Below are 25,142 nucleotides of genomic sequence, written 5' to 3'. Positions count from 1 at the left end.
CACCTGTCCTTCTTACTGTGTCCTACAGCTCCTCTGAAAACTTGCTCTTAGTCCAAATGTTCTGGGGCCAGAGGTCAGCTGAGGCTCTTCTGTGCTGTCCTTTAACCCCACTGAGAAACAACACAGACATTGTTAGGGTCTATGGACATCTAAGGACATGCAGTCAAACACAGAACTATTATTTACTCCCTGGCTCTGTGATGTTAATATAAATTGAATTCAATGTTTACAATGAAATCCGCTGAAAAGCTCCAGAAAGATACAGCCCTGACATTGACCGTTTCAAAGAGTATTAAAAGGGGTCGCAATAGGAGGACTAACAGCAATAAACCTATAATTCAGTGTTGTAGACATGGCACAGGAAGAGAAGGCCAGGGACTCGGATGGCACTTACTGTCTGCTGAAACTCCGTGTTCTGCCTTTTCCCTCATCCTCGGCACTGCAGATGCCGCTTTTTCCTCTTCTTTCTGCTCCCCCTCCGTTCCCTCCTCCAGCTCCAGGACCTTCAAAGCCTCTTTCACCCTCAGCAGCTCCTCCTCTCTCTCCTTTTCTTCCACCTCCTTCCTCCGTGCCTGAACCTCCTCTCTCTCCTTGGCCTCCTTCAGGACCTCCTCGCTCGGGATGACCTCCCCTCCGTTTTCGGCCACCATGTTCTCGATCTTGGCCAGAAGCTCAGCGACGGCGTCGTGTCCTCTCCTGGGCCTGCTGTGGAGCACATGGAACCTGTTCCCGCACCTCTCCACCAGCCTCTGCAGGTCCTCGTTCTCCTCGATCTCCTCCTCGATGGTGGAGTCTTTCAGCCTGCCTGCCCTCACCGTGAACACCACCAGGGCGTGCCTCCACGCTCCCTCTCCGAAAAGCTCCAGGTGCTCCTCCGCCACCATCCTCTCCCTGTCCGTGAAGGAGAAGGAAAGGGGCACGACCAGGAGGAGGGCGTGGGGGCCTGGCGGGCACAGTGACACGCTACGGGCGATCTCCCCCTTCACCCCCCACGAGGCGCAGTGGAATGGGAACCACTCCCACCCTGGCGTGTCCACCACAGTGAGCTGCCGCCCGGCCACCATGCCCCGTCTCCCAATGCTCTGCCTGGTTTTCACCCCGATGGCGTCAAAGGCCTCACGGCCCAGGATGGCATTTCCCACGGCGCTCCGTCCCGACTCTCTCTCCCCTAGTAGGATGATTCTCAGCCCAGAAACGTCAGACAGGGCCACAGACTGACCTGCAGGAGAGGACCAGATATATTACTTTACTTTTTTTTTTCATTTAGCTGATGCCCTTATCTAAAGTGACATACATAGGTTAGTTTTACATGTTATCCATTTATACAGCTGGATATTTACTGAGGTGACTCTGGGTTAAGTAAATGGCCCAAGGGTACAACAGAAGTGCCCCAACTGGGAATGGAACCAGCAAACTTTCAGTTATGAGCCCTGCTTCTCACCACTATGCCACACGGCTGCCCCAGTGTGGCATATACAATGTGTTATATCAACATAAGCCTGTATGGACATATAACATGCAATAAAAATGTCTGTAGTAGGCATTAATCATAGTAAAAGACTAATTTATATAGCTATGGTACATAAAGATTGGTATAAAGTGTTTCTGTTTTAGTGGATTTTGGGAGGATTATTGGGATTTTCATGCTTTCTTTTTGTTTATTATAATTTTTGAACACTGTGAATGCCAGGGCACATCTGTTTGTTTTTTTTGTATAGACATAATGTTGCAGGTGTCTTGGTCACAAGCTTAGAGCCATGTCTCTGCAGTATGTACCTCTGAAGTAATTTGAATATTTAACAATGAGGAAAAACAGGCTAAGTCTCCAATTAGGAAAGGACAATATCACATTAAAACTATCCAGATATGAAGGCTCCAACAACTATAACCCATCCATGATCTAGATCCTCATTTTTATGATGCCAGTAAAAAGTTTCTCAGTAAAACCACATTCAAGGTGGGGATAATTTGGACACAATCGCCCCAGGTCATACTTTCAAATACATCTTACAGTAACAACACTGCTCTGCTGGTACATATCTCTGTTTTTAATGGATCATTTGCATGTGTTTCAATTCATGGTCGGCGAGTATGTACTGAACGAGGAAAGAAAGAACTGACCGTGTTTGTGTAGAATTGACGAGCGGGCGGTCACTGCCGTGTCCCTCCCAGCTTCCCTCACACCCTTCTCAGTGAAAATCACATCCAACACATTCATTTCTTAGCTGAAATACACAACTGAGGCAGCTAATGTCCTTTTTTTTTTGTTCAGGCAACAGCTGACTGGGCTCTTCGTGGTCGCTTTCAGTGTCTCGAGACGCACCAGGCTGAACAGCGGTTTGTAAGAAACTGGATCACAGCTCATCCCACCGTGTTCTGTGGATCTGTTTCCTTCCTCGTCGCTGTGCCTCACACACAGGTGGTCACGTTATCTTTACGGCCCTTTATCTTTATCGGGAGGGTCCAAAGCACACCTTGCAGCGGCCGCACGGGCTTCCGAAGCACACCGCCCTGCAGGCACCACGGCCAAGTATGGCTGCAATAGATAGAGACAGACAGGCAGAGACCAAAACACAGACAGGTGGACACAGACAAGCGGATAAACATAAAAAGACAGAGACAGACAGCCAGATAGAGATGGACAGAAACACATATACAGAGAGGCAGTCATGCTGATTGACAGGGATGGGAATGTTATATATCAGCTTGCAAAAGACAGAAAGATGTTGGGCTTACAATAGTCTTTTTATGATCATGTCACATTTAGCTCCACCATAATATCTCATAATATATTATGAGATAAAAACCTACAAAGACATTTGTTGAATTGGATCTGTGCGATCTGATCTGTGTATGTATATTAAACATGCATATTAAGATGACTCTTTTAGTGGTAGTGGTAAGGAGCAGGACTCGTAACTGAAAGGTTACTGGTTTGATTCCCTGCTGGGGCACTGCTGTTGTACCCTTGGGCGAGGTGCATAACTCAGAATTGCTTCAGTAAATATCCAGTTGTATAAATAGATAATGTGTTTAAAAAAATGTGACAAATGTAAGTTGCTCTGTGTAAAAGTGTCTGTTAAATGCCAGGAATGTAATGCTAACATCTGGGTTTTATTTGTCTCGTCTTATTAAAATCATTGCTGCTCACAGCTACAAATGCTGACTTGCTTCATTCCCTTGTGGGGTCTGTATTTTCTCAACATTGTCTTTATCGAATCAGAGATAGAAAAAGGGCTAGACCTGGTCTCCCCTCTATTAATAATTAACGAGAAACACGCCTCTGCCTGTAGCTGTACTGTGATAAAGTTCACGTGAGCTAGCCTAGTTCTCTCCGTCTTCTGTCGCGCTCGTTTTCTTGCAAATCCTTTCCCTTATCAGTTTCACACCACTCGATTCATCGGTCTCCTCATCTGTCTCTCATTTACGTTGACCTGGACGGCCGTTATGGAGATTGTGAACCCTTACCTATGCAAATATAAGGGTTATATCTTTGGAGCAGGACTTACCACAGCAGAGTACATCGACTCCCTTCAGACGTTTGAGATAAGAGACAGTGACATCTTTCTGGTGACTTACCCAAAGTCAGGTGAGGATTTTTTACACTATGGCTTTAGTGAAGATGTTAATAAGTTGTCAGGCAGATTTCTAAGTGGAGAGAATGTTCACACAATGTTGAATATATAAACTCACGGTGCTATCTTTAATGATACTGACCTATTGTTGCAGCAGGGTCATACTCATTCCCAGGTCACTCGTGAAAGAGTTAGAATTTTCTGAATACGTCAGTGACTTTGACCTACAGTGAGCTTTTCTTTAAAAATAGTTTGAATGCTCTACAGTATTCTTATGGTGGCCAGACCACGTGACTGTGGCCAGACCACATGACTACGTACCACACGCTTTCTTCATCTCTCTGTCTCTCTCCCTCTCATTTTCTCCCCCTTAGGCACAGTGTGGACCCAGCAGATTTTGACATTGCTCTGTGAGACGGGCCACACAGATGGGGTCACGTACGAAAATAACCTGGAGACGATGCCTTGGCTGGAGTACCCTGAGGGACATACTGACTACGCCTCACGCCCCTCCCCACGATTATTTGCCTCTCACCTCACCCCTGCTCTGATGCCCCTAGGACTGAAAGGAAAGAAGGGCAAGGTGGGCGGAGCCGCAGAGAAACAGGCACATGACAGGAAGATAGTGGTGTACAGCTAGGGGTGAGAACGTGGACACTTTCATGCATAAAGCAATAAAATGTGGAGGGGTAAAAAAACCAATTGAAAATTAACAGTAGGTATGAAAGACTGCAGAAATAATAAGCACAAGTATTTACAAAATACTTACATATAGTATTTACAAGTGCAAAAGTCAAGCTGTACAGAGGTGTCAGTGTTATTCTGGTGGTAAGAAAGATTACAAAACTGCTGTAGCATTAAAAAATTGGGAAGGAGTTGAAGTGGGCTATTTGGTGTACAAACACACATAGTACATTTACATGAGGTAACAAGAACAACAGTGTTAAAAAATAAAAATAAAAATGCACCATTTCAGTATGAGTGGCTTCACAGGAATGGGTTTATTCAATAAGAATTAGTTCCAATTCATTTTTTTAACAAACGGGAAAAAAACTATTTAAACTATTTAAAAACTGTCCTGGTTTTGTGTCAGATTGTGTATGTGATGAGGAACCCAAAGGACAACGTGGTCTCCTATTTTCACTTCTGCCGTGCCTGGAGCAAGCTGGAGACTCCCAGGAGCTTTGAGGATTTCATGGAACAGTACCTGGCAGGAGCGGGTGAGATGTGCAGCTTCAGTGTACAGGAACATCACTCTGCCATCTAATGGTGGGATACGTAGCAAAAGCTGATGACTGTTACTTAGCATATGTTGGAAATGAAAACATCCTGGGATCCAAAACAAATCTTGAGGTAACCAGAGGAGGCAGGATTTGAGCATAAGGAATGGGTAGTAAGAGGGTTATGTCAGAGTCATGTTAAGACTCTTAGACTTATGGGTATACTGGCCCTGCTAACACACACAGATACCCTCAAGACAACAGTGCCTGTTGTGCATTTGCAGTGGGTGGTTCTTCCTGGTTTGACCACATCAGAGAATGGTACACCAACAGGGACCAGTACAACATCCTGTTCCTGACTTACGAGGACATGATCACGGTGAGCATACTTTACTAACATGATACATAATGCTACCTGCTTTTCTCCTCATTGGATAAGGACCTTTCGTGGGCATAGTCAGTTCACAAAGTTGGCGTCCAAAGGGGAGGGAAGGGAAGGGAAGATCCAAAGCAACTGTTTCCCTTATGCAGGCTAGTAACCCTACTGCCATGACAAGCTGCACTCTTTGACACAATGTGGCATTACTAATGACTCTTCTTGTTCATTTTAGCACACGTGTGGCCTTCATCCTGTCTATGCTACTTCCTGTGCAATATTTGCCTGAGCAGGGCACGACACTCGATTGCTTTCATACAGCACACATCACCATGTGTCCCGGAGTCAGAGAAGTGTTTTCATGTCATTCCCCACCTGTCTTGTCTCAGGATCTGAGAGCGGAGGTGGTGAAGATCAGCACATTCCTTGGGAAGAACCTAGATGATTCCGCCATCGACCGGGTGGTGGAGAAGGCCACGTTCAAAAACATGAAGAAAGACCCTAAAGCCAACTACGAGTTCCTGCCCCAGGACCTGCTCATTCGAGAGAAGGGAACCTTCCTGCGTAAAGGTCAGGGGTCACTTTCTGAATTCCCTCTGCACCATCTCCCATGAGGCTATCAGGTGCTTCAGGTACCATGACTGCTGCTTAATGCCAGTGTTACGGCAGGTACCGTCGGTGACTGGAAGAACACCTTCACTGTGGCCCAAAACGAGAGGTTTGACCAGGTCTTCCAGGAGAAGATGCAGGACCTGCCCTTTAAGTTCGTCTGGGACATTAATGAGGTGTCGAAGTAATGAGATCAAGACGGATCTGACAGTTGGGATGACAACACAACAGGAACCAGTATTCGCCATGAACTGTGTGCTGACATTGTGGTCTCTTGATAATTTCATTCCGGTTACTATTATGGTAAATAATAGTAATAGCAAATTTACTACGTTTACGCTTTTTTCCACTAACCTGTGGTTTCCCCGCAGATATTCATTGACTTGCTTTTGTGATAAATTATATGGATCACTTGTATGCTGAGTGTACTGTGACGATGTCCTTGCTTTTTTTTATAGTGAATTTGGTAGCTATTGTAATTATGTCATGTATTTTACACTGCTCTAAACAAAGATGTCTGCCAAATGAAGAAAAATCATTGTAAAGAATAATTCAAAATTGACCTTTGGTCCTTTTGAAAAGAAATAATCTCCCATTACTGGAAGAAACAAAATGGAAAAGTCAAAATATTTATGACAATCTTTATTTTGTTTATGCTATAAATGCAAATACAGCTGGGTGTTGAGTAGACCCATCTGGCCACAACTTCTGTTTGTCTCCACTTAGTTTTCCTCATCTAGGAGAGACGGACAGAGAACAGAGAATATTGGGAAAAGGGGGGTGGAGAACTGTCAATAACTCAAAACTGTCTCCATACACATTTATTAAGCTTGTTGTGTGTTTGCCTTTGAAGACTTCCACAGTATCTCCCCACACGCACACACAAACACACCACACAGGAAGACGAATAAACCATTCTCTCCATTGACCTCACCTTCTTCCTCCTCATCCTCTTCCTCCTCCTCCTCATCCTCGTCCTCTTCTGAGCTGAATGTTCCATCTGGGAGGCTGTAGATGCGGATTACTTGCTGTGGGCACACACACACACACACACACACACACACACGTCCACACAGAGGTTTAAGCGACACTGTCACACCTTATGCCATGTCTGAAGACTGAGCAGCAAACGGCATCTACATCATGATCTCTGTGAGTAACACACTGGCTGTGTCTCTACGCCCTGGTCAGTAACGCACCGCCGTCTCCCTCTTCCTCCCTCCGCGGGGCTCACCTTGTTGGGGTCCTTGAGGATGAGGTACTTGCCCTCGTCCAGCTTGCGGCAGATGTCGATGACACAGCGCAGAATGCCCCAGGCGTTCTCCATGCTCAGGTTGATCTGGCTGGCGAACTCGTTGGGCTTGAACTGCTGGGTGCCCAGGATCACGTGACGGGAGGAGTCCTTCACATGGTAACGGGACACATACCTGTAGAGGAAGGGAGAGAGAGATTTTAAGTTATTTAATAAAAAAAAAAAAAAATCAGTGACCGCAGAGTTGATGTCATATAGCTGTAGTTACTGAATCCAGCAGTGGTCGTGTGCCACTCACCCCAGTTTGAGGTACTCGGACCCGGCCAGCATGGCACAGCAGGTCCAGCGGGCCAGCTTGTAGCTGTTGTTCTTCAGCTCCGTGGCCAGAACCGCTCCCCTCTGAGAGTCCAGCTTCTGACGCCAGTCCACTCCGTTACAGTACTGCGAGAGACAAAAACAGACAGTCTGATCTGCCTACAGGTCACAGAGGCTGCTGCTTATGTCAAACAAACATCACAATTGTAATCAAGCTCCAGAAAGACTTTTAACCCCTTATGATATGCATTCATAAATCTCATGCACCAGGTGCAATGATTTTCTATTCCTCTCCACGTCTCTATCAGGAACATGGAACCTAAAATTATTTTGTACACATCCAACCTTTCCGAAAACCTGAAGAATTTCACTTAAGAAAAAAACAGAAATCCCCTTGATGCAAAAACATGAAAAGGACCCCATGTAAAACAGCATTGCTGTTTCCACTCCGAGCGTAAGTACGGGGTATCATATCTGATAACGGCTCTCGGGATCCATGACTGCTGAGCCACCAGGAGCTGCACAGGGCAACGGGCACGGCTCCGGCGCCCCGATCGCCCCGATCGCCGCTCCCTCTCTCACCCTCGAGTCCCACTCGTTCAGCGTCTTGACGTTGATGAAGGACACCTCCCCGTTGGCGCCCGTCATCACGCCGTCGTGCTCGCAGCGGACCATCAGGTCGATGTCCTCCCCCAGCTTCCAGCGGCGGTACCTGGGACGGACGGGGACAGGAACGCGTCAGTTCTGACCACAGCGGCACACAGCGACATGCTACACACAGTGGAAACACAAGCAGCCTGCTTGTGCTAAATCCCCACTAAATAAAGACACTGATGTGAGCTGACATCAAAAAATAGTGTGCAACTGCTTGGGGAATCACTGGTAAAAACATGCACATTCACAAACTATGACTGTGGTGTGTCTCAACCCTGATCCTGGATCTAACTAGCTGCTGTCTCAATTCAACCAATTTAGCTTCGCTGCCTAGTTCTGAGAATGTCAGCGGTTTAAAGAGAGATGGAGAATCAGCTGGATTGTGGCTTCTTGGACAGGAACTCAGTTCCACGTGCATGCGTGCATGTATTAATGATAATAAAATGCATGCAATACCACAAGTGAACACCAGGGGTCAGGACTCACCTGTACGCCACAGAGGCCACCTCACTCTTGTCCATGTCCTCCTCTACAAAGGGATTTGGGTTGGGAAACTTGTACCTCTCTCCCCCCTGACAGAAAGTACAATGTTTAAAACACACACACACACACAACCATTTATACAACATACTCATAACGCCTGTAGTTCTCTTCAAGGGCACTCAGGATTATTTCTTTGACAAAAACAAAAAACAAAATCAGTATCTTAATATTATCCCTTAACATATATACCTGATTAAAACTTAGAAGTTAACATTCATTTGATGATGTCTGGGATAAGTCTCCCAGAATTTTACAGGAAAGACCCAAGGAAAAAATTTGGTAAGTAGCCCTGGAGACAAACTCAACATAAGGCTGACTGGTGGATGCCTGGATTTGTGTCCAACCATACACTTTACTTGGCTTCACTTCATCACAAACCATTCCTAGGTTACCTTTAACACTAGTCTTTCAATGTGTTTCAAAATGTCTACTCATTTTATGATTCAATGATATGATTATTATAGTCCTGCCCTCGGTGTTCCCTTTTCAGCACAGGGAACCCAGCGTGGCGCGCGGAGCTCACCAGACGCAGGCACTGCTGGGAGAAGTTGTGGTTGATGTAGGTGGCCTCCATGGCCAGGTTCCGGGGTGAGTTGAAGGAGTTTCCCTCGTCCTGCGGCGGCTCGTTGGCCGTCTCGCTCACCGTCAGCAGATCTGAGAGACACAGGACAGACCGCTTAGAGTGGAAGGTGGAAACCCAGAGATACAAAGCACACAGCACTGGGATCTGCTATGGAACAAACTGTAAAGTCTGACTTTTTACGTTCTTGCTGGTATTGCTACAGTACATGAGGTTAATTACAGCTGCAACACTAAATCTTAGATATACCTCTGCTTGAAAAAGTTTTGAGGAAATAGTAGGCTACATCTTTGAAAAAGACAACCAAGCACTATCCCTGGGTTTTATTTTCTCCCTGTACGCTCTTTTTGGTCTGATTCAGCATGATGAATCACAGTAGACTTCCCCATAAGTAGGGAGACTGGAGCGCGGCTCACCGAAATCCGAGTTGTCCCTCTTGTCGAAGAAGAGCTTGTTGCCCACCCGCTGCACGATGATGTCCCAGGAGTTGACGGAGCGCGTGCAGCACATCAGAGTGGCCAGAATGGCATCGGTGGCAAACACGTTGCCCTGGGTCTTCGCCAGCTGGAGAACAGGCACAGGGTAGGCACAGAGATCATTAGTGTGTCACCATGCACTCATGCAACTGGACTGACGTTGCTCGAATTCCCAGGCCATGAATCCCACACCGTGTCGTTTACCTTGCGGATGACCGGGTCATCAGTGGTGGTCACAGTGTGGAAGATCCTCTTGATGCTCTTGAGCGGCCTCTCGTTGCGGGTAGTGACACGGTCAAACGCCTTGTCATAGTACTCCAGGGCACCACAGCATTCACTGAGAGAGGGAGGGAGGGAAGATGGTTAGAGGGATTCAGGGACAAAGGGAAGAGAGAGGGATGGAGGACAATGATGGAGACCAAGAGAGAGGGATGTTGAGTGGTGCAAGATAAGACAGAGTGGAGAGACAAAAAGGACAAGGGGGCAGGATGAACCCAGCACTGAACCACAGAGCACAGAAATGATTCTACACCTGCGCGTTTCTCAGTAACTGCACACCTGTAGCTGTGCACACCTGCTTCCACTGGCCTTGTTCACAGAAATACCAGCCCCTGCTACATATTCTATACTTTACAGCATACATTTACGTTATATAGATCTGTGCGTATATATATCATTTTTACTTCTATGCCATGATTGAAGGCCTGTATGTCTTGTAAAGACTAAGAGGGGGCCTTCAGGGAGGGGCAGTGAGAAAAGTGTAGACTCACATGTCGACAGGGTCCGCCACCTCCATGTATCTCATCTTCATCAGCCTGGGGAAGTCCATCTCCTCCTTCACCTCCCAGTCACTGCGCACCTCCACCGAGGAGTCGCGGGGCTTCAGCTGGGCCTGAGCACAGACAGAGGGCGAAAGGAGGGCGAGGGAGAGAGGAGAGGTAAGGAGTTAGAGCACAGGGAAAGGAGGAAAGAGGGAGAGGAAGAAAGAGGAAAGCGAGAGAGAGAACAAGGGAGACAGACTGTTAGGTCAGAACACAAGGCCTTCAGGGTGGCAGACAAGTATGTCTTTCTTGTACAGTACCTGGGATTTCTGGTCCCATTTCTGACGGACACCAAACTGCTTCTGGAACTTCTTCTGCAAACGCATGCGGTCTCTGGAGGGAAGTGGACAGAGAGAGGAGGGAGAAACCCATAAGCACAGGTTTCCTTTGGTTTCCCCTGCAACACCTGATCTCTTAATATTGTGCCAGTTGAATGCAAATTCTCTCCCATTAATGACTGTTGGTATATATTTCCTTCTGTTCCAAGAACAGCAGAGGTCTTCATCTGGCAGAAGCACAGGGAAAAGAGAAGGGGCCCACTGCACCACTCACCTCTCCTTCTGCTTGGCGCTCTTGGGCAGGGTCTGCAGGTTGAACTGGGTCAGGTTCCGGCGGTCCTTGTCCCTACGCAGGTTCCTCTGTGGAAATGACATGTGATGTTAGATGAGTGTTTCACATGGATGTGCTGACATCACGGGGTTGGGAAACAAAGTACATGCTTAATGTAAACAAAAATAGTGCTGAAAAGAGATCCTACAACGATCCATAAAACAAAATTATTGCATTTACATTGTTACCACTAGTATAGTTTATTTTTTGTTATATTAATCTATTTTATGTATTTCTTTATGCTTGTCTGATTTGGTTTGAAAGGTGGTCTATAAATAGTTTATAATCGTTTTCAAAAGTATTAATAAGTATCGATAACTTATTTTACTATGAAAAGTAAAGTGAATGAAATGTCCATGCTTATGTTTGTGTGTGTGTGTGTGTGTGTGTGTGTGTGTGTGTGTGTGTGCGCATGCATGAAGCACCCTCCTACCTGCGCAAACCTCATGCGGTTCCTCTGGTACGCAGACTTCTGTGCCTTGGCTGTGTCCACCAGCTGGAAGCTGGCCTCGTCCTCCTCGTGGAAGTAGGCGTACTGACTGCCACCTCCGAACTGAGACGAGTACTTATCTGCAACACAGACACTGTCAGTGACCAGCATGCCCTTGATCAACATACACTGGCACTCACGTCTGACTACTCAGTAACAGCCAAAAGCTTTGTTAGGCTGACCCACCCCTCCCTCGGTGCCCAGGGTTTCACTCACTGGTATATCTCTTGTCCTGGTAAGTGGCACCGGTCCAGTCAGCTACCTGCAGCGGGGGTTAAAGTGGGACTGAAACCTCCACTGAAAGAAACTTTAATCACATTCATGTGGCTACTGCCACAGATGAGACATTCCTAGTACAATCTAGCTGCTGTCCTCCAGACCTGTTGATTACCATCCGTTTAGAAATATGAAGCTGCAGGTGAATGAAGTGCTTGTCACACCTTCTGGCTGAGAAGATAATTGTACTTTCAAACATGACTTGAGACTTTACTGAGACACTACTCACAATCAAGAGTCAGACAAATCAACCCATTATTTCTTCTGATAAGATAATTGCTGCTTAACCTGCCTGAGGTACATCACTTCTCTAATGCACATTTTCATGGCTTATTCTCTACAACCTCCACATTTCCATAGTAGCACCCTCCCTACCTTGCCGAGCCTGTCCCCCTTGCTGAAGGGCTGGTAGGGCATGTCTTTGAATTTTTCTGGAACGGCACAGGGACCCCATCCGCTAGGGTTGTCCTGGATCACGGGGGCGTGGAACTTCGCCATGGTCTGGAAGGAGGGAAAAAGCAGGATGTACTTTAAAAGCATTTGTAAAATAGCCCTACCCTGCAAGTTGACATGCGTGGTGCAAATATTTCATTGTTGTGAGTGCTCTAGAAGAAAGCAGTTCACAGAAAAAAAAAAAAAACTAACAGATCCCCTTCCCTGATGTATACATACAGGTGTGCTTGGAGAAGCAATGGCATAAACGTGGTTTTGTGGCAAAACCTCTAACACTTAAAACAGTTTAGGGTGTGAAGCTCCACTTGCTCCCGATCTCCCACACAATGTCTGGCACGAGTGCAGCTTTCTTCAGTGGGGACAGTTTGCGTAGTTGGACTGGTGACCGCATTAAACATTAACATTACATTATTAATGGTGAGCACAATCATTCAAGTGCCGGCCAGCTTCCTGACAGCTCTCCGAAGGAGTGCTTATGCTTTTCTCCACTATTCAATCAGTTTAGCTATCAGGAAATCAAACGAAAGAAGTCGTTGGGTGATTTCACTGTAAACACTAGCTAGGTAATACATTATTGGCATTTTAATATGGGAAACATGTTTGAATAAATGGATCAGAGGATGAAACCTCGAGCTTCCCAAAGGAAGTTCACTGTCTAGCGTGAATCTTGTCGTATGTCACGGAGCTAGCTAGCATTAGCTACACAAAATGTCTTACAAGTCTAACATTTCTTACAGAGAGAGTTATTGTAAGTATTACCTCAACTGCTCACTGAAAACCGTGGATGTCAATCTTTTTCCAAGATCAAAAATCCGAAACACGTAGTCTATCGATATCTCTTCTCGTGAGCGCCAGCGAAAAGATGGAGCGCCGTAAATGGAAATAACTAACCAGCTACTTCCTGTCGCGACTACACAACGTGTTACGACATTTGGTGCCTCGTTAACGTTAGCTAGCCCAAATAGCGAGCAGTACTTAGCTTGCTAGCTTTACAGTAACCACAAGATCTTTTAGAGGTTTTTGCACAAAATTTTAGTTACGATTGGGCAGTCTAAGTCTGGATAAGAAATAATAATTGTACAAATAATTCAATTAGCAATCAACTATTTAACTGGCTAACAACCAAGCAATGTCACCATTAGACCAAATGAAACTCATTGAGATCAGCGCACATGCGTGAACCGACCAGGCAGATGAGGTTTGATTTTCGGCTGGGGGTGTGTCAGTGTACATGCCAGTTCGAGTCAGGTAAACTTGGGAGACGGGACCTGGTAGTGGGTAAACGCGAAGATCCACTCCCGACGTATGAGAAGTTTGTTAATCAGCAGCCATTGTTGTGCAAATTTTTACCAACCTGAGAATCGTCAGAAGAATTATGCATGTTATGAGTTTGATCCGTGCCAAAACACCGTCGTGCAGACTTAACATAGTTTTCTAGGACTTGAAGTAGTCACGTCTAGCTAGCTTATTAGCACTGATGTATTTAGCTAGCTAGCTGTCAGTTCCGCTTGTTTTCAGTATACTTTACGTCACGTTTGTTCTGGCCTGGGGTAGATTGTTTTACCCGTAGCTTATGCCTAATAAACTTTACTTGGTACAATATCATGGTCTCTTTCACCCAGCTAATTGTGTAGCATGTTCTCACACACAGGCAATGCAGCTTGGACTACCTTGCGGGCCTGTGCGAACTGTCGTTCTGGTAAGAAACAAGCAACATTTCAAAACGCTGAATGTTGTAGGCTATAAATGTGTATCTAACCACATAGTGAGGGGGCGGAATAGTGCGCCAAAACAAGAGTACTGTTTTTCGTAAGACTTGAGAAACCCGGCTGTGGATGTATCTTGCGCATCGTTGCATGCACAAATGTCATCACATGCTGAAAGCAACTCTAGGTACATCACATTGGGGTTCATTTCCCTTTGTAACAAAAACTCCTTTACTGTTAAGATGTCTGCCAGCTGAATATTATTACGACCAGGACTTCCATTCTTTGATTAGCCCAGAGCTTGCTTGTTTGTTTTCCAGGAAAGGGCTTTTAGTCAAACATGTTCTTTTTCTCAAAGTATTCCCTGTCTTGAATGAATGAACGAACCTCTTTTTCTGTTCCCATGACGCCAGACCGTGCTGCTTAGTGTGTTGATGCTACCACTGCTGAGGATTGTGGGATTGAGAGCATTCTCTATGGCGTCAGAAACGTACACATCTGGCACACACTCTGCAGCCTTCGTCACCTGTCCCAACGAGCAGGTGGCCAAAGATCTGGCCAGGTGACTGCAAACACATTTTTTGGCACATGAACCAGTTCCATAATCTTTTTTTGAGAATTAGTAATTGTTTCACAAGTATCCCCAAATGGAAATTAAATGTTTTGCAATAAATTGAAAAATGTGTTGTTTAGACCAAGAACATGTTGCAGATACTAATAATGTGATCAGAAATATACTGCAATATACCAAAACCGCACTAATTTATATATTTAAAATATATCCTTAATGCATAAATTTTAAATTGTCAGTATATTGTAATTTTTTTAATTCGTTAATGCAGTTTCTAAATTAATGTAAAATCTAAATCTTCTGAGAAATTTGGTAGGACCTCATAGCAACTTTGTTTGTATATGTTATATTTTTCTCTTTTACGGACTATCCTGGATTTATATTGTGTATACACTTACCAAACTGGAGTGTGTTGCATATCAAAAGGCTATTTGTACCAAATATGCTTTGACCTAACCTTTTTGCCTAGATTTTCTGCAAGTTTTGCTCTTAGAATCGCCATCATACTCCTACAGATATCATAAACAAGCATCTCAGTGAAAAGTATTGTAAATAGACATGCAGATTAAAAAAGGTGAACATATCTTGAGACCTAAAGTTGACGATGAGGTTGATGTCCATTAATGGCCAATGTGTGATAATGTCCTCACAGAGGGATTGTGGAGAGGAAGCTGGCAGCCTGTGTCAACATTGTGCCCAAGATCACATCTGTGTAAGTGTCCATCCCAGCTCTGGCCATCTTAGACAGACTGGCTGACTCAGGACCCTGACAGATGTTTCAAAATGTGATCCACTCACTGTGTTACAGATATGAGTGGAAAGGCAAGATTGAAGAGGACAGTGAAGTACTTTTGGTAAGATAATGGAGGCCCTTTCTGTTGTCTCCATTTCAGAAATCCATAGAAACATGTTCGGTGTAATTGCCCTTTTGGTTTTTACATCTTTTCTGCATTTCATAGGCAGTAATATTAAACACAACACCCTGCTCAAATTGCACAAATGCGTAAGCAGTGCCCCTACAGCAAATTTTGAAAAGCTTTTGTTTTCTTTCTGAGAGGCCTATGTAGTATGTTCATTTTCAAATAGTGCAGAAAGTATGTCATTTTAAAGTTAAAAGGATCATCTTTGGTCTTTTTTCCCCCAGATGATTAAAACCAGAAGCTCAAAGGTGTCTGCTCTGGCAAATTATGTCAGGTGAGTGCAATAGCATTAAACTGTTTAGTGGATTCTTTCATTTGGGTTTCTGAAAATTTGAAAAATATTTCAAATGGCATACACATGACTCTTAAATGTAATTAAATGTAAATGTACTTAAATGGAACTACACCCACGCCAGAATAAAGCTGTTTGGTAGTCAGCCACAGCTAATTAAGAGAGCTCAGATGGAATTAAACCCGGCATAAGAAACATTGTTTCATCACAATAGCCATTGTGCAGCTTAATGATGATCTTTGTTACAGGTCCTCAGTGATTGTGAAATGTATCTTTAGTAATCTGGGCCCTGGGAAAATCCCGTGTAAAATTTCAGGCTTTTGAAGTTTGACTATTAATGTCCCACCTTTGCTGGTTATAAATTTTGTGAAGAGGTTGTGGTTTGTGAAAAGTCACCTTGTTGAAACCTGGTTGAAGTGACATTTGGTGTAATTTAAATCTTAAAATGCTTTACAGGCAGAACATATTGCACTGGGTTTTTCCAGGCATATTCATTAACTGGAATACCAGTGCTCTACTGTTCTGATTTATAATATTTAGCTGAATATTTTCTTGTGAGTGGAGAAACAAATTTGTGCAAGTAGAAAATGCTGTGTATGTCTCTTGGCCAGGTCAAATCATCCTTATGAAGTGGCCGAAGTCATCAGCATGCCCATTGACCAGGGAAACCCTCCCTACCTGAAGTGGATAAGTGATACTGTGCCAGAATAAGTGCTCTTTAGCACCCTCCAGTGGACACACTTTTGAACAGCAAGCATTTACATCTCTCCATTACCAACCGCCGTCAATCTACAAATTATCTGTCAAAACAGCTGAACGATTCTGTGTTTTAAAAAGAAAGTCAGTATTTTATTCTTGCTTTGTTCTTGCTTTCTCCAAACAAAGGAAAGTTATTTGTTTAGATTTGTATCTTCTGTTTATAGCCACAAGTGAGTTCAGAATGCATCAAGCACAGGTTATGAGACTGAAATAGGTAATAAAACTGCAATGAAACATTCACATGTTCACTGAATCCCAGAGTCCCTTGTCGCATGCCTATTATTTTGTCATCCAAAGCCTAAATGTTATTAGTGGAAACTTTACCGTGTCTTCTCGAGTGTGTATCCTGTAAGGCAGAATTAGATTTTGTCTTGATATGAGATCTTAATGTCCACTGTTGTAGAAATCAGTAGGTGCACTAGGGGGAGACAATTCCCCATTTGTTTTCATGTCTGGCCATACACACAGCTGGAGAGACTGTGGTGCATCATGGGGTGGGGGTGGAGGGGGTGTTGAAGGAGGGAGGACAGGTGGTTTTTGGTGGGTTTTGATTCATGGGGAGTGGGCTGGGTTAGTTCTGGGGAGTCAGATGGTTTTTAGTGGTTTTTTTTTTTTCTTTTGTTCTGAATCAATTGAGGAGTTGTTTCAAGCAAAAAATTTTGGGGTAAGCTCAACTGACAACGTGTCACACAGCATTTGACAGATGGGCCGCTGGGAAGTGAAATCTAAAGCAAGCTTAAATCTCCTCCATGTTTCTGGCTGTGGACTACACTTCGTCCAGCCGGCTATGGACTACACTTCCCATCGGCAGCATTGGAAAATGTCACTCTACCCATCAGTCTCATCTGACCACGACTCCCCATAGAGATGGTTCTACAAGATTCCAGTCTCGCAGAAAACAACTAGCATTCTGGAAGAACAGCCACAAACACTGAGTGCACAGCCAGGCAAGACTGAAAGACCGACAGCCCTTCTGTGTGGATAAACAAGTGAGATTAATTTCTTTTTCTTCCAATTACCTTTGCTTTGATTCATTCTTGTGGCCCTGATGTTATCGAATCCGTGACCAGCTTTACACAGCAAGGCAAAGAGAGGGCTTCAGCTGGCGGTTTCAGCTGAGTGAGCTTCCAGAGATACACATTTTTCTGTCGGCTCAGGTATGGAATTACTCCATGCCTTCCATTTAATCCCAGGTGTCGCCAGTGTGACTGGAGGGAAAAAAAGAAAAACCACCTCCATCTGGCCCATCTCTCCTATGTGTTTTCGAAGGCCTTTGTAAGAGATTTGGTCATGAATAAAAAATGTTTTTAGTTCCAGGTGTGAATGTAAGCAGATGCATTTGATGTTGTTTTTTTCCCCTTTACTTTAGATTTGTGTATTAGTGAGAGATGAGTCAGTTTGCCATTGCAACTGTAATGTGTTCTGATGCAAGGACGTGACTGTTTCAGCAAGACCATACTTATGAAAAGGTAAAACCCGTGAAGCTGCGGGTTTGCGGCCTCATTTTCCCTGTAATTCGTCCAGCCGGGTCTGCGGATCAAAAGTGGACGACCGTGGGGCTCGGTATGCAAATTGAGCCCTTCAGCAAATGGCGAGACAAAGGATTTAACCGCGTGAGCTGCTGAATTTATCTGAGCAAATGCTGCCTCCGTGCGCTGCCTCTTTGACCTCACCTCTGCAATACGTTGAGGAAATACGAGCGCCTGACTCACGGCCTCTCTGTTCCTCCCCTAAATTGAGTTGCTGACATTCTGGAGGCTGGTCTACAGCCCTGGCCAGTTGTTTCCATTTTTTGCTGTTTTAAGTGACCTTTTCCTGATGAATGCCAAACAAACAGAAACAGCCACATTCGGATCTTTCTTGGCTCAATGCTAAATGTTTTTTGGTCTGGAAATATCCCAACCCTCCCTTGGTACCACGTTGGCTCAAAGATACGTTTTTTTTTTTAAATCAGAGACTTGTGAATATGTACACTAAAAGGGGAAGCTGTTTTTGATAAATGCCAGACTTTCTTCGAGACTTCTTCAGACTTTCTTTAAGTGGGAGGGAAGGAATGTTTTGCAGAGGGGGTTAGGTTGATGTTAAGAGTGAATGAGGGCGCTGTTCGGGGGGGGGGGGGGGGGGGGGGGGGGGTAGTAAAAAAATCTATTAAAAAAAGAAGCTATGAATTTACATTGCATGATTCAGTATGCGAAATGGAGCACATAAAGAGGTGGGCTGAACCTCATGCTACCACCTACAGTTAAACATACCTGTCTGATTTTCCTTCTGCAGTTACCTTTCAGTAATGAAGCTGCCCAGGTGTGTCATTAACCTCAATGTTGTGTTGTGTTGGTGATGCATCAGGGTACTGTAATAATGGGGTTTACAGATGGTGATGCAGTCAAAATGATATTACTTGCACCATATATTTTGGCCTGTCTGATACTAGATTTGTACAATAGTTCTCTAATAAAACTAAAACAAAACAAAAAAAAATCTGGATGTGGAGGTAGGGGAAAATTGCATATATGCACGATCAAATGTATATCAGTCATCGACAGATTTAAATAGCATTGGATGTCCAAACACTTTGGGTGATTTCACTTCACTTCTATTAGGAAACCCCGGGGCCTGCTGTGTCTTTTAAGGTGAGGCAGAATGACATTTTCAAACAGAGAGACAAATAGGAACCTGAACGATAGACAAAGGGCATATTATCGAGCTGATGATTTATGAGATCAACAAAACCTGCAGCCGATAATGGCGAGGAATTAAATCTGAAGCTCATCGCTGTGGTGGTATTCCCCTGATTATGAAAAAGTGAGCTCCCTGCGGATGAGCTGGCAGCCAAAGGTCAGCTGGCATCACGGGACAGGTGCGGGGAGAGATTCCGCTCTTGCGCAATAAGTCCAGGCTGGGGGAAACACCAGATCTTGTGCTACTGGACATTTAGCCACACGTCATGGTCCTAAGTCACCTAGAGCTCCTGCACTCGACATCTCAATCACAGGAAGAAAGAACAGCAATAATGAGGAAGGTTCATATCATGTGTAGAGTGGAGTTTAACTGTGCCTAGGTGCAGTTCAGAGCAGCTCGCTGTTAAGTTCGGCCCAGAATGGGGCACTGTCTAGTTTCTGAGCACTCCATCAGAGACTGCAGTCCTTGCGGTCAGGGCAGAGCAACGTTTGTGTGGAGTCGGTGAGGAGTGTTTCAAAGGTGACAAGCACACAACCTAGCTGTCACATTGGATTTAATATGCCGTGCCCTTTTCTCTCTTCTGCAATCTCCTTCCCTCATCGTCTCTCCTTCTTTCAATCTCCGCTGCCGTCTCTCCCTCCCTCTCTCTCTTTGTCGAGCTCTCTCTGCTGCCTAAGCCGCCCACTCGCCTACCTTTCACTCTCTAATAACGTCACAGAAAAAAATATCCTCTCGCTTTCTTCCCTGTGGTTGGTCTCTTAGCAACATGATTCATTCCCTCAGAGAGTACCATCGCAGCTAAAGGAGAGCTGGTCGTCTGGCCTGGGTCCGTGTGTGTGTGTGTGCGTGTGTGTGCGTGTGCCTGTGTGTATGTGTGTGCAAGTGTGTATTTTTGGAACGCGGCATTCGTGTAGTGTGTCAGTGAAACTCCATTGAACACTTTGTGTGATTTGTCTCATTTGGTGCACTTTGTGCGTGGAGCACTATTAATGCTCCCTAGGAGCTCTGATTACAACTTTGCTTTATGCTCTCTCTGCCATGGGGTTACAACGGCTGTAAGAGCCACTTAACAGCTTTCCGCTAGATGGACGGATGGCTGCTGTTCACTCTTCAGTGTGTTGACCGCCCGTACCCTGGAGGTGAATCAGGGTGGCAGTATTGAGTGTGGCTGTTTCTGAGTTGAAAGTTGCCAGATCAGTGCCTCGGTGGCCGCTGCTGTTACACACATAAACCAGCTACTTATCTGGCTGTATAAATGGGTCTATGCAAGTTACCTGGAACAAGCCAATGGTAGACATGTAGTTATGAATTAATGAGCAGAAGTATGAGATGTAGATGAATTTGTAGGTTAATTTGTTGGTATTCGTCAGTTACTTCTGTCCATAGCTTCTCAGACTTCAGATCAAATGTGAAGCACATTACCTTGGACGTGTGGAAAATATTGAGATGCCCAGAGGAAAAAGCACTCTCTTTCATTTTTTTCCCCTTTGTGTTATTACGCATTCACTGTGTCACGCCACAAACTTGCTTCAATTTTCTCTGTGCATAAAAGCCACTCTATACTGCTTTTTGTTTCAATTGATGTGAACTGTGAATAAAATGGAATAAAATTCACTGTTTATCACTTCTCAGGGTTTTTACAGTCCTGGGAGATTTAATGGAGATCCTTGCATGACATCTTTAAATAAACACTCATTTAAAATCATTGCAATCGTTTCTTTCCCCTTAAAATATTAGTGCTTTGTCATGCATTCAAGGCTCAGGAAAGCACAGGGTAATGCTGTTTTGCTAAGCCCACTTTAAACTGTAGTAAAGGATGCACCAAATCCAACTATAAAACGTGCAGTTTTGTGGAAAGCCTCACACACTGTGCAGCATATTTGTTCCTTGCAATACCTGAGCCAAAACAACAAAGGAGAGCGATAGATATGAGGGCCCAGGAGATGTAGGAGGGGAAGCCTCATCTGGCAAGGGCTCTAATAAGAGGGGAGAGTTGGGTATAGCGCAGGTGTCCAAAGCCACAAGGGCTCACCGCTCTGCTCTCCAAAGGATACAAGAGAAGCCACTCAAATCACCTGTGCACAGAGGTCTCATTCCTCTGGAGTCCCCAGCGTGTTTTCAGAATTAATGACCTGGGATTTGTCCTGCTACCCACCCCAGACAGCGGAGTCCTGTTCAAGAGTACCTGTTGGGAGAGGTTCAGAACAGTATTGTTAACTATTTCATTTGCCATTTAACCTACTGTTTTCCAGAAAAGATCAAGACATTTGATTTGTTTACTTTCTCATAATGTATGAACATTCACTGCTTACCATCATTAACTGCTTACTCCAAAGATACAGTATCTGCACACAGAAAACTTGACTGGCCTGCACAGAGCCCTGACCTCAACCCCATCGAGCACCTTTGGGATGAAATGGAATGGAGATTGCGAGCCAGGCCTCATAAATGCTCTACAGAATGAATGGGCACAAATTCCCACAGAAACACTCCAAAATCTTGTGGAAAGCCTTCCAAGAAGAGTGGAAGCTGTAGGGGGACCAACTTCATATTAAAGTATATGTATTTGAATACAATGTCATTACAGTCCCTGTTGGTGTAATGGTCAGGCATCCAAATACTTTTGTCTATATAGTGTATGTGGATCCCTATTTCATAATGATGGGGTATGATGGTCTGCACTGACCTTTGTAAAAATGCCACCATTAATTGTTTTACAGCATAATATAACACTGCTTTCTGGTGAGAGAGATGCTGGGGAGTCAGAGTGGGAGCAACAAAAAGAACTCACAAGGAAATTGCTGACATATAAAAAAAAGTGTGAAAAGGGACCTGAACAGGTCAGTGTTTTTGTTGCTTTGTTGTCTTTCTTATTTTAATTTGTTGCTTTTGTTCAGTAAACCTTTAATGGAGCAGCTGAAAAAGATGTATTTGTTTTAACCTTTGAGTGTGCACACTGCCTGGATCATTCTGCTGCCTAAATGGTGAACTTCAAGTGGAAGTGCTTTAATTACAGGTACTTATCTGGTATTGATATCGTATAGATAGCTGACTTAATTCTGTGTTTACCTTCCCCTTTTTGAAAACACCTAATGCGTTGATTATGTTACCAATGATGAGGTTATAGCTTCTTCACACACAACAGTGCTCATGCCAAACTTGGACAGACATGAGCTGAAAGAAGATTCTTCATGTTCTTAATATTAATTAAAAAAAAATACCCTTAAATTCATTTCAGTCACCTTGGAATTTCTTGTCCTAGTGAAGTTTCTTAGTGGAGGCCCATTGAAATAGGGAGGGGGGGTGGGGTGTCACTGATGTTCAATTGTGATTTTCTCATACACTCCTTTTCCAAATCTAAAATCTTTACAAACTAGGCTGCTGACACAGGCTGTGGTACACCAGCAATGACATGCAGTATATCTGTAAAAATATATATACATATCCTATATGATACTCCTATCCAGCAGTATAATGCTAATGTGTGTGGAATGACTAGCCGGCAGCGGAAGGCAGTGGTTAATGGTTAATGGCTAGCGATGTTGTTGTCAATGCCACAGGCTGTTTGTGCAGTGCTTTCAAAGGTGCACTTCACCGCCGCGCTTTCCTGTGCGCCCAACTTCGAGTTTGCACTTGAACGCTAACGCTAATCGAGAGACTGGAAGCGCTCCAATATTTGGGAACGAAATTACTGACAGCTGCTATGTATTAGGAGGCCTCCATTAGGCAGTGGCAGTGCGTTTGTGTCAGAGCGAGCCACCTCAGACTGCGGTTGCGTATCCAGCTGCTTGTTTGCCTCTATCTCACACTTCATGCTGTATACTCACGGGCCTCACACGGGTTCCAGAGGCTTTCGTGTTCCGTCCCATTATGAGCTGTGAGAACCATTGTCACCCCCCCCCCCCCCCCCCCCCCAATGGATTTCCCTCTGTTCCGTGGAGAACATGTTCGGCTCAATGAATTGCTTATGTCAGCTATGAAATGGCGGGGATGTCGATGCCAGAGATTGTATGCGCAGTGGCGGGTTCACAGACAGCTGCTTGTTTTCTCCCGAGCACCATGCCAAACCCCTGCTTTGCCCAGATGCTCCTCCTGCGATCGGCCGTGCAGCCGTTTCCTCATACCTGTCACTCTGAGCGATCGTCTGAAATCAGGATAAATGGCCAACGCCCTCTAGCACTGGTGCCAACTCTATTACCTCTGACCACAACTCCCTGGTATCGGTCTGCACTGGACCCTCTTTCCTAATTGCACCCTGTCAGGCTGTCCAGGCCTCGCCCAGGGACTGGTTGCCCTCTGTCGCCTGCTGCATCTTTTCCCTTTATAGGTTCCTGTCCGAAAGGTGCATGGCCAGAGCTACCTGTTCATCCACTTTAGCCAGCCTTTTATGAAGAGAATTGAGTGGCTGTTTCTGAGGAGTTTGAAAAAAGAAAGAAAAAAAAAATCAATTCCTCTTCTTGAACCATGCCGTCCCGGACGACCTAACCTCATGTGGGAGGCTTCTCGTGTGCCCCTTGCAATCAATGCCCGTCTTGTAGCTTCCCCCGGCAGCCTCGCTTATTATCGATATCAATTTTGCAGATAAATAAAGAAACAAAACAGTCTGGGCAGCCTATTGACAATTAAAGTCAGCCAGTTCAAGCTGAGACTAAGACTTCCTACTTCCTGCCTCAGTTTCAACAGCTCTGTCCTCCATAACAGCTTTGATTGACTATTTTAATGTCACACAGCAGCCTATTGGTTTGATTGTGTGTATAGCAAGACTTGAGGGAACTTGCTGCTGTCTAATGTATTGGTGTCAACATTGGAGTTGGACATGATAGTGCCATTTATGCTGGACTCCAAAACATTTTGCAGACCTAGCCTCCATTGACCAAAACAGAATTTCGCCGAACAGTCATATAAATGTCATATTAAGGGTCCTACCTTGAAATATTTTTTATGACACTATAAGAAGCCTCAGTTACAGGAAAATCTCATGTCTCATGCTTCCCAAGAGGCTTGTGTAATTACAAATGCACTGCAAAGCTCACCTTCATTATAATAAAGCTTACTCTTAAGGTACGGATTATAAAAAGACCCAGAGCAACAATAGCGCTTAACAATCCCCAGGAAACCAATAACAATGTAATAATAATCATGATGAGTAATTACATAGCATGCAGTATGCAGTGTGCTACCTGCCTCTGTCAGTGCGCTGTACCATCTCGAGCAATATCACTGGCTTGTCGATCACAGAGGGCCTCTGCCCGCTATGAACAGTCGGCAATCAATATCCACAAAGGAGATGATTGAATAAGGATCTGTTTCACAATGAGCAAATTGTTTATTTGTCTTGTTTTCCCCTCACATATATTAACATCAGATCTGAAGGCATATGAAGGCAAGCTGATGAGAGGGGGAAAAAAGACCAACCTTAATTTACACATTGCATTTACATTTTTGTCATTTAGCAGACACTCTTATCCAGAGTGACTTACATTGGTTACAATTTTTACATGTTACACATCTATACAGGTGGATATTTACTGAGGCAATTGTGAGTTAAGTACCTTGCCCAAGGGTACAGCAGCAGTGCCCCAGTGGTGAATCAAACCATTAACCTTTCAGTTCTAAGCCCTGCGCCTTACCACTATTCCACACCGCTGCCTATACATACAATTACAAATAGAAATTAGCACAGAATACCTTTTCAGTAGTATTGAATTAATAAGGTAGATGGAGATCCTACATTTAGATGAAGACCCATTTTCTATTGATTGTTGTTTAATACATTTTTGCTGCCAATGCAAATAAATGATGTCATAATCATTTTTGGTGCAGGACCATTTCCACTTGGCTCTGGTTGGCGGCCCTCCCCAAGAAGTGTCCCTGCACACCATTGATGATTTGCACCAAATTCTGATAAATTGGATGCTAAATAAAATATGTTGTATATACATGTTGAATGATAAAATCACAGTTCT

The 25,142-nt window shown here is 44.5% G+C and overlaps 4 protein-coding genes across 5 annotated transcripts; 2 read left to right on the top strand and 2 right to left on the bottom strand.

The window, feature by feature from the left end:
- Positions 1–12: 12 nt before the first annotated feature.
- LOC118794545 (GTPase IMAP family member 4-like) lies at positions 13–2,218 on the bottom strand. The gene is made up of 3 exons (XM_036552804.1): positions 2,122–2,218; positions 395–1,219; positions 13–110 (listed from the first exon to the last, which is right to left on the bottom strand). The coding sequence occupies exons 1-3, from the start codon at positions 2,216–2,218 to the stop codon at positions 13–15; spliced, it is 1,020 nt and encodes a 339-aa protein (XP_036408697.1).
- Positions 2,219–3,447: 1,229 nt separating this feature from the next.
- On the top strand, positions 3,448–5,968 carry sult3st1 (sulfotransferase family 3, cytosolic sulfotransferase 1). The gene is made up of 6 exons (XM_036552803.1): positions 3,448–3,589; positions 3,950–4,158; positions 4,669–4,795; positions 5,080–5,174; positions 5,561–5,741; positions 5,841–5,968. The coding sequence occupies exons 1-6, from the start codon at positions 3,448–3,450 to the stop codon at positions 5,966–5,968; spliced, it is 882 nt and encodes a 293-aa protein (XP_036408696.1).
- Positions 5,969–6,407: 439 nt separating this feature from the next.
- Positions 6,408–13,116, bottom strand: eif3d (eukaryotic translation initiation factor 3, subunit D). The gene is made up of 16 exons (XM_036552971.1): positions 13,009–13,116; positions 12,172–12,297; positions 11,737–11,782; positions 11,464–11,600; positions 10,974–11,059; positions 10,682–10,754; positions 10,371–10,492; positions 9,805–9,937; positions 9,541–9,688; positions 9,068–9,198; positions 8,488–8,573; positions 7,930–8,059; positions 7,331–7,473; positions 7,015–7,207; positions 6,715–6,808; positions 6,408–6,516 (listed from the first exon to the last, which is right to left on the bottom strand). The coding sequence occupies exons 2-16, from the start codon at positions 12,292–12,294 to the stop codon at positions 6,503–6,505; spliced, it is 1,659 nt and encodes a 552-aa protein (XP_036408864.1). The 5' UTR covers positions 12,295–12,297; positions 13,009–13,116; the 3' UTR covers positions 6,408–6,502.
- Positions 13,117–13,195: 79 nt separating this feature from the next.
- Positions 13,196–16,750, top strand: LOC118795013 (protein CutA homolog). Of its 2 annotated transcripts, none has more exons than XM_036553336.1 (7): positions 13,196–13,497; positions 13,901–13,948; positions 14,369–14,517; positions 15,179–15,238; positions 15,335–15,380; positions 15,671–15,720; positions 16,350–16,750. In XM_036553336.1, the coding sequence occupies exons 2-7, from the start codon at positions 13,904–13,906 to the stop codon at positions 16,447–16,449; spliced, it is 450 nt and encodes a 149-aa protein (XP_036409229.1). In that variant the 5' UTR covers positions 13,196–13,497; positions 13,901–13,903; the 3' UTR covers positions 16,450–16,750. The 2 variants fall into 2 exon arrangements, with proteins under 2 accessions (XP_036409229.1, XP_036409228.1); XM_036553335.1 differs by having other exon boundaries at positions 13,196–13,552.
- Positions 16,751–25,142: the final 8,392 nt, after the last annotated feature.

This window comes from Megalops cyprinoides, chromosome 19, assembly GCF_013368585.1.
Source record: "Megalops cyprinoides isolate fMegCyp1 chromosome 19, fMegCyp1.pri, whole genome shotgun sequence".
NCBI lineage: Eukaryota > Metazoa > Chordata > Actinopteri > Elopiformes > Megalopidae > Megalops > Megalops cyprinoides.
This window is presented reverse-complemented; position numbering and strand designations above follow the sequence as displayed.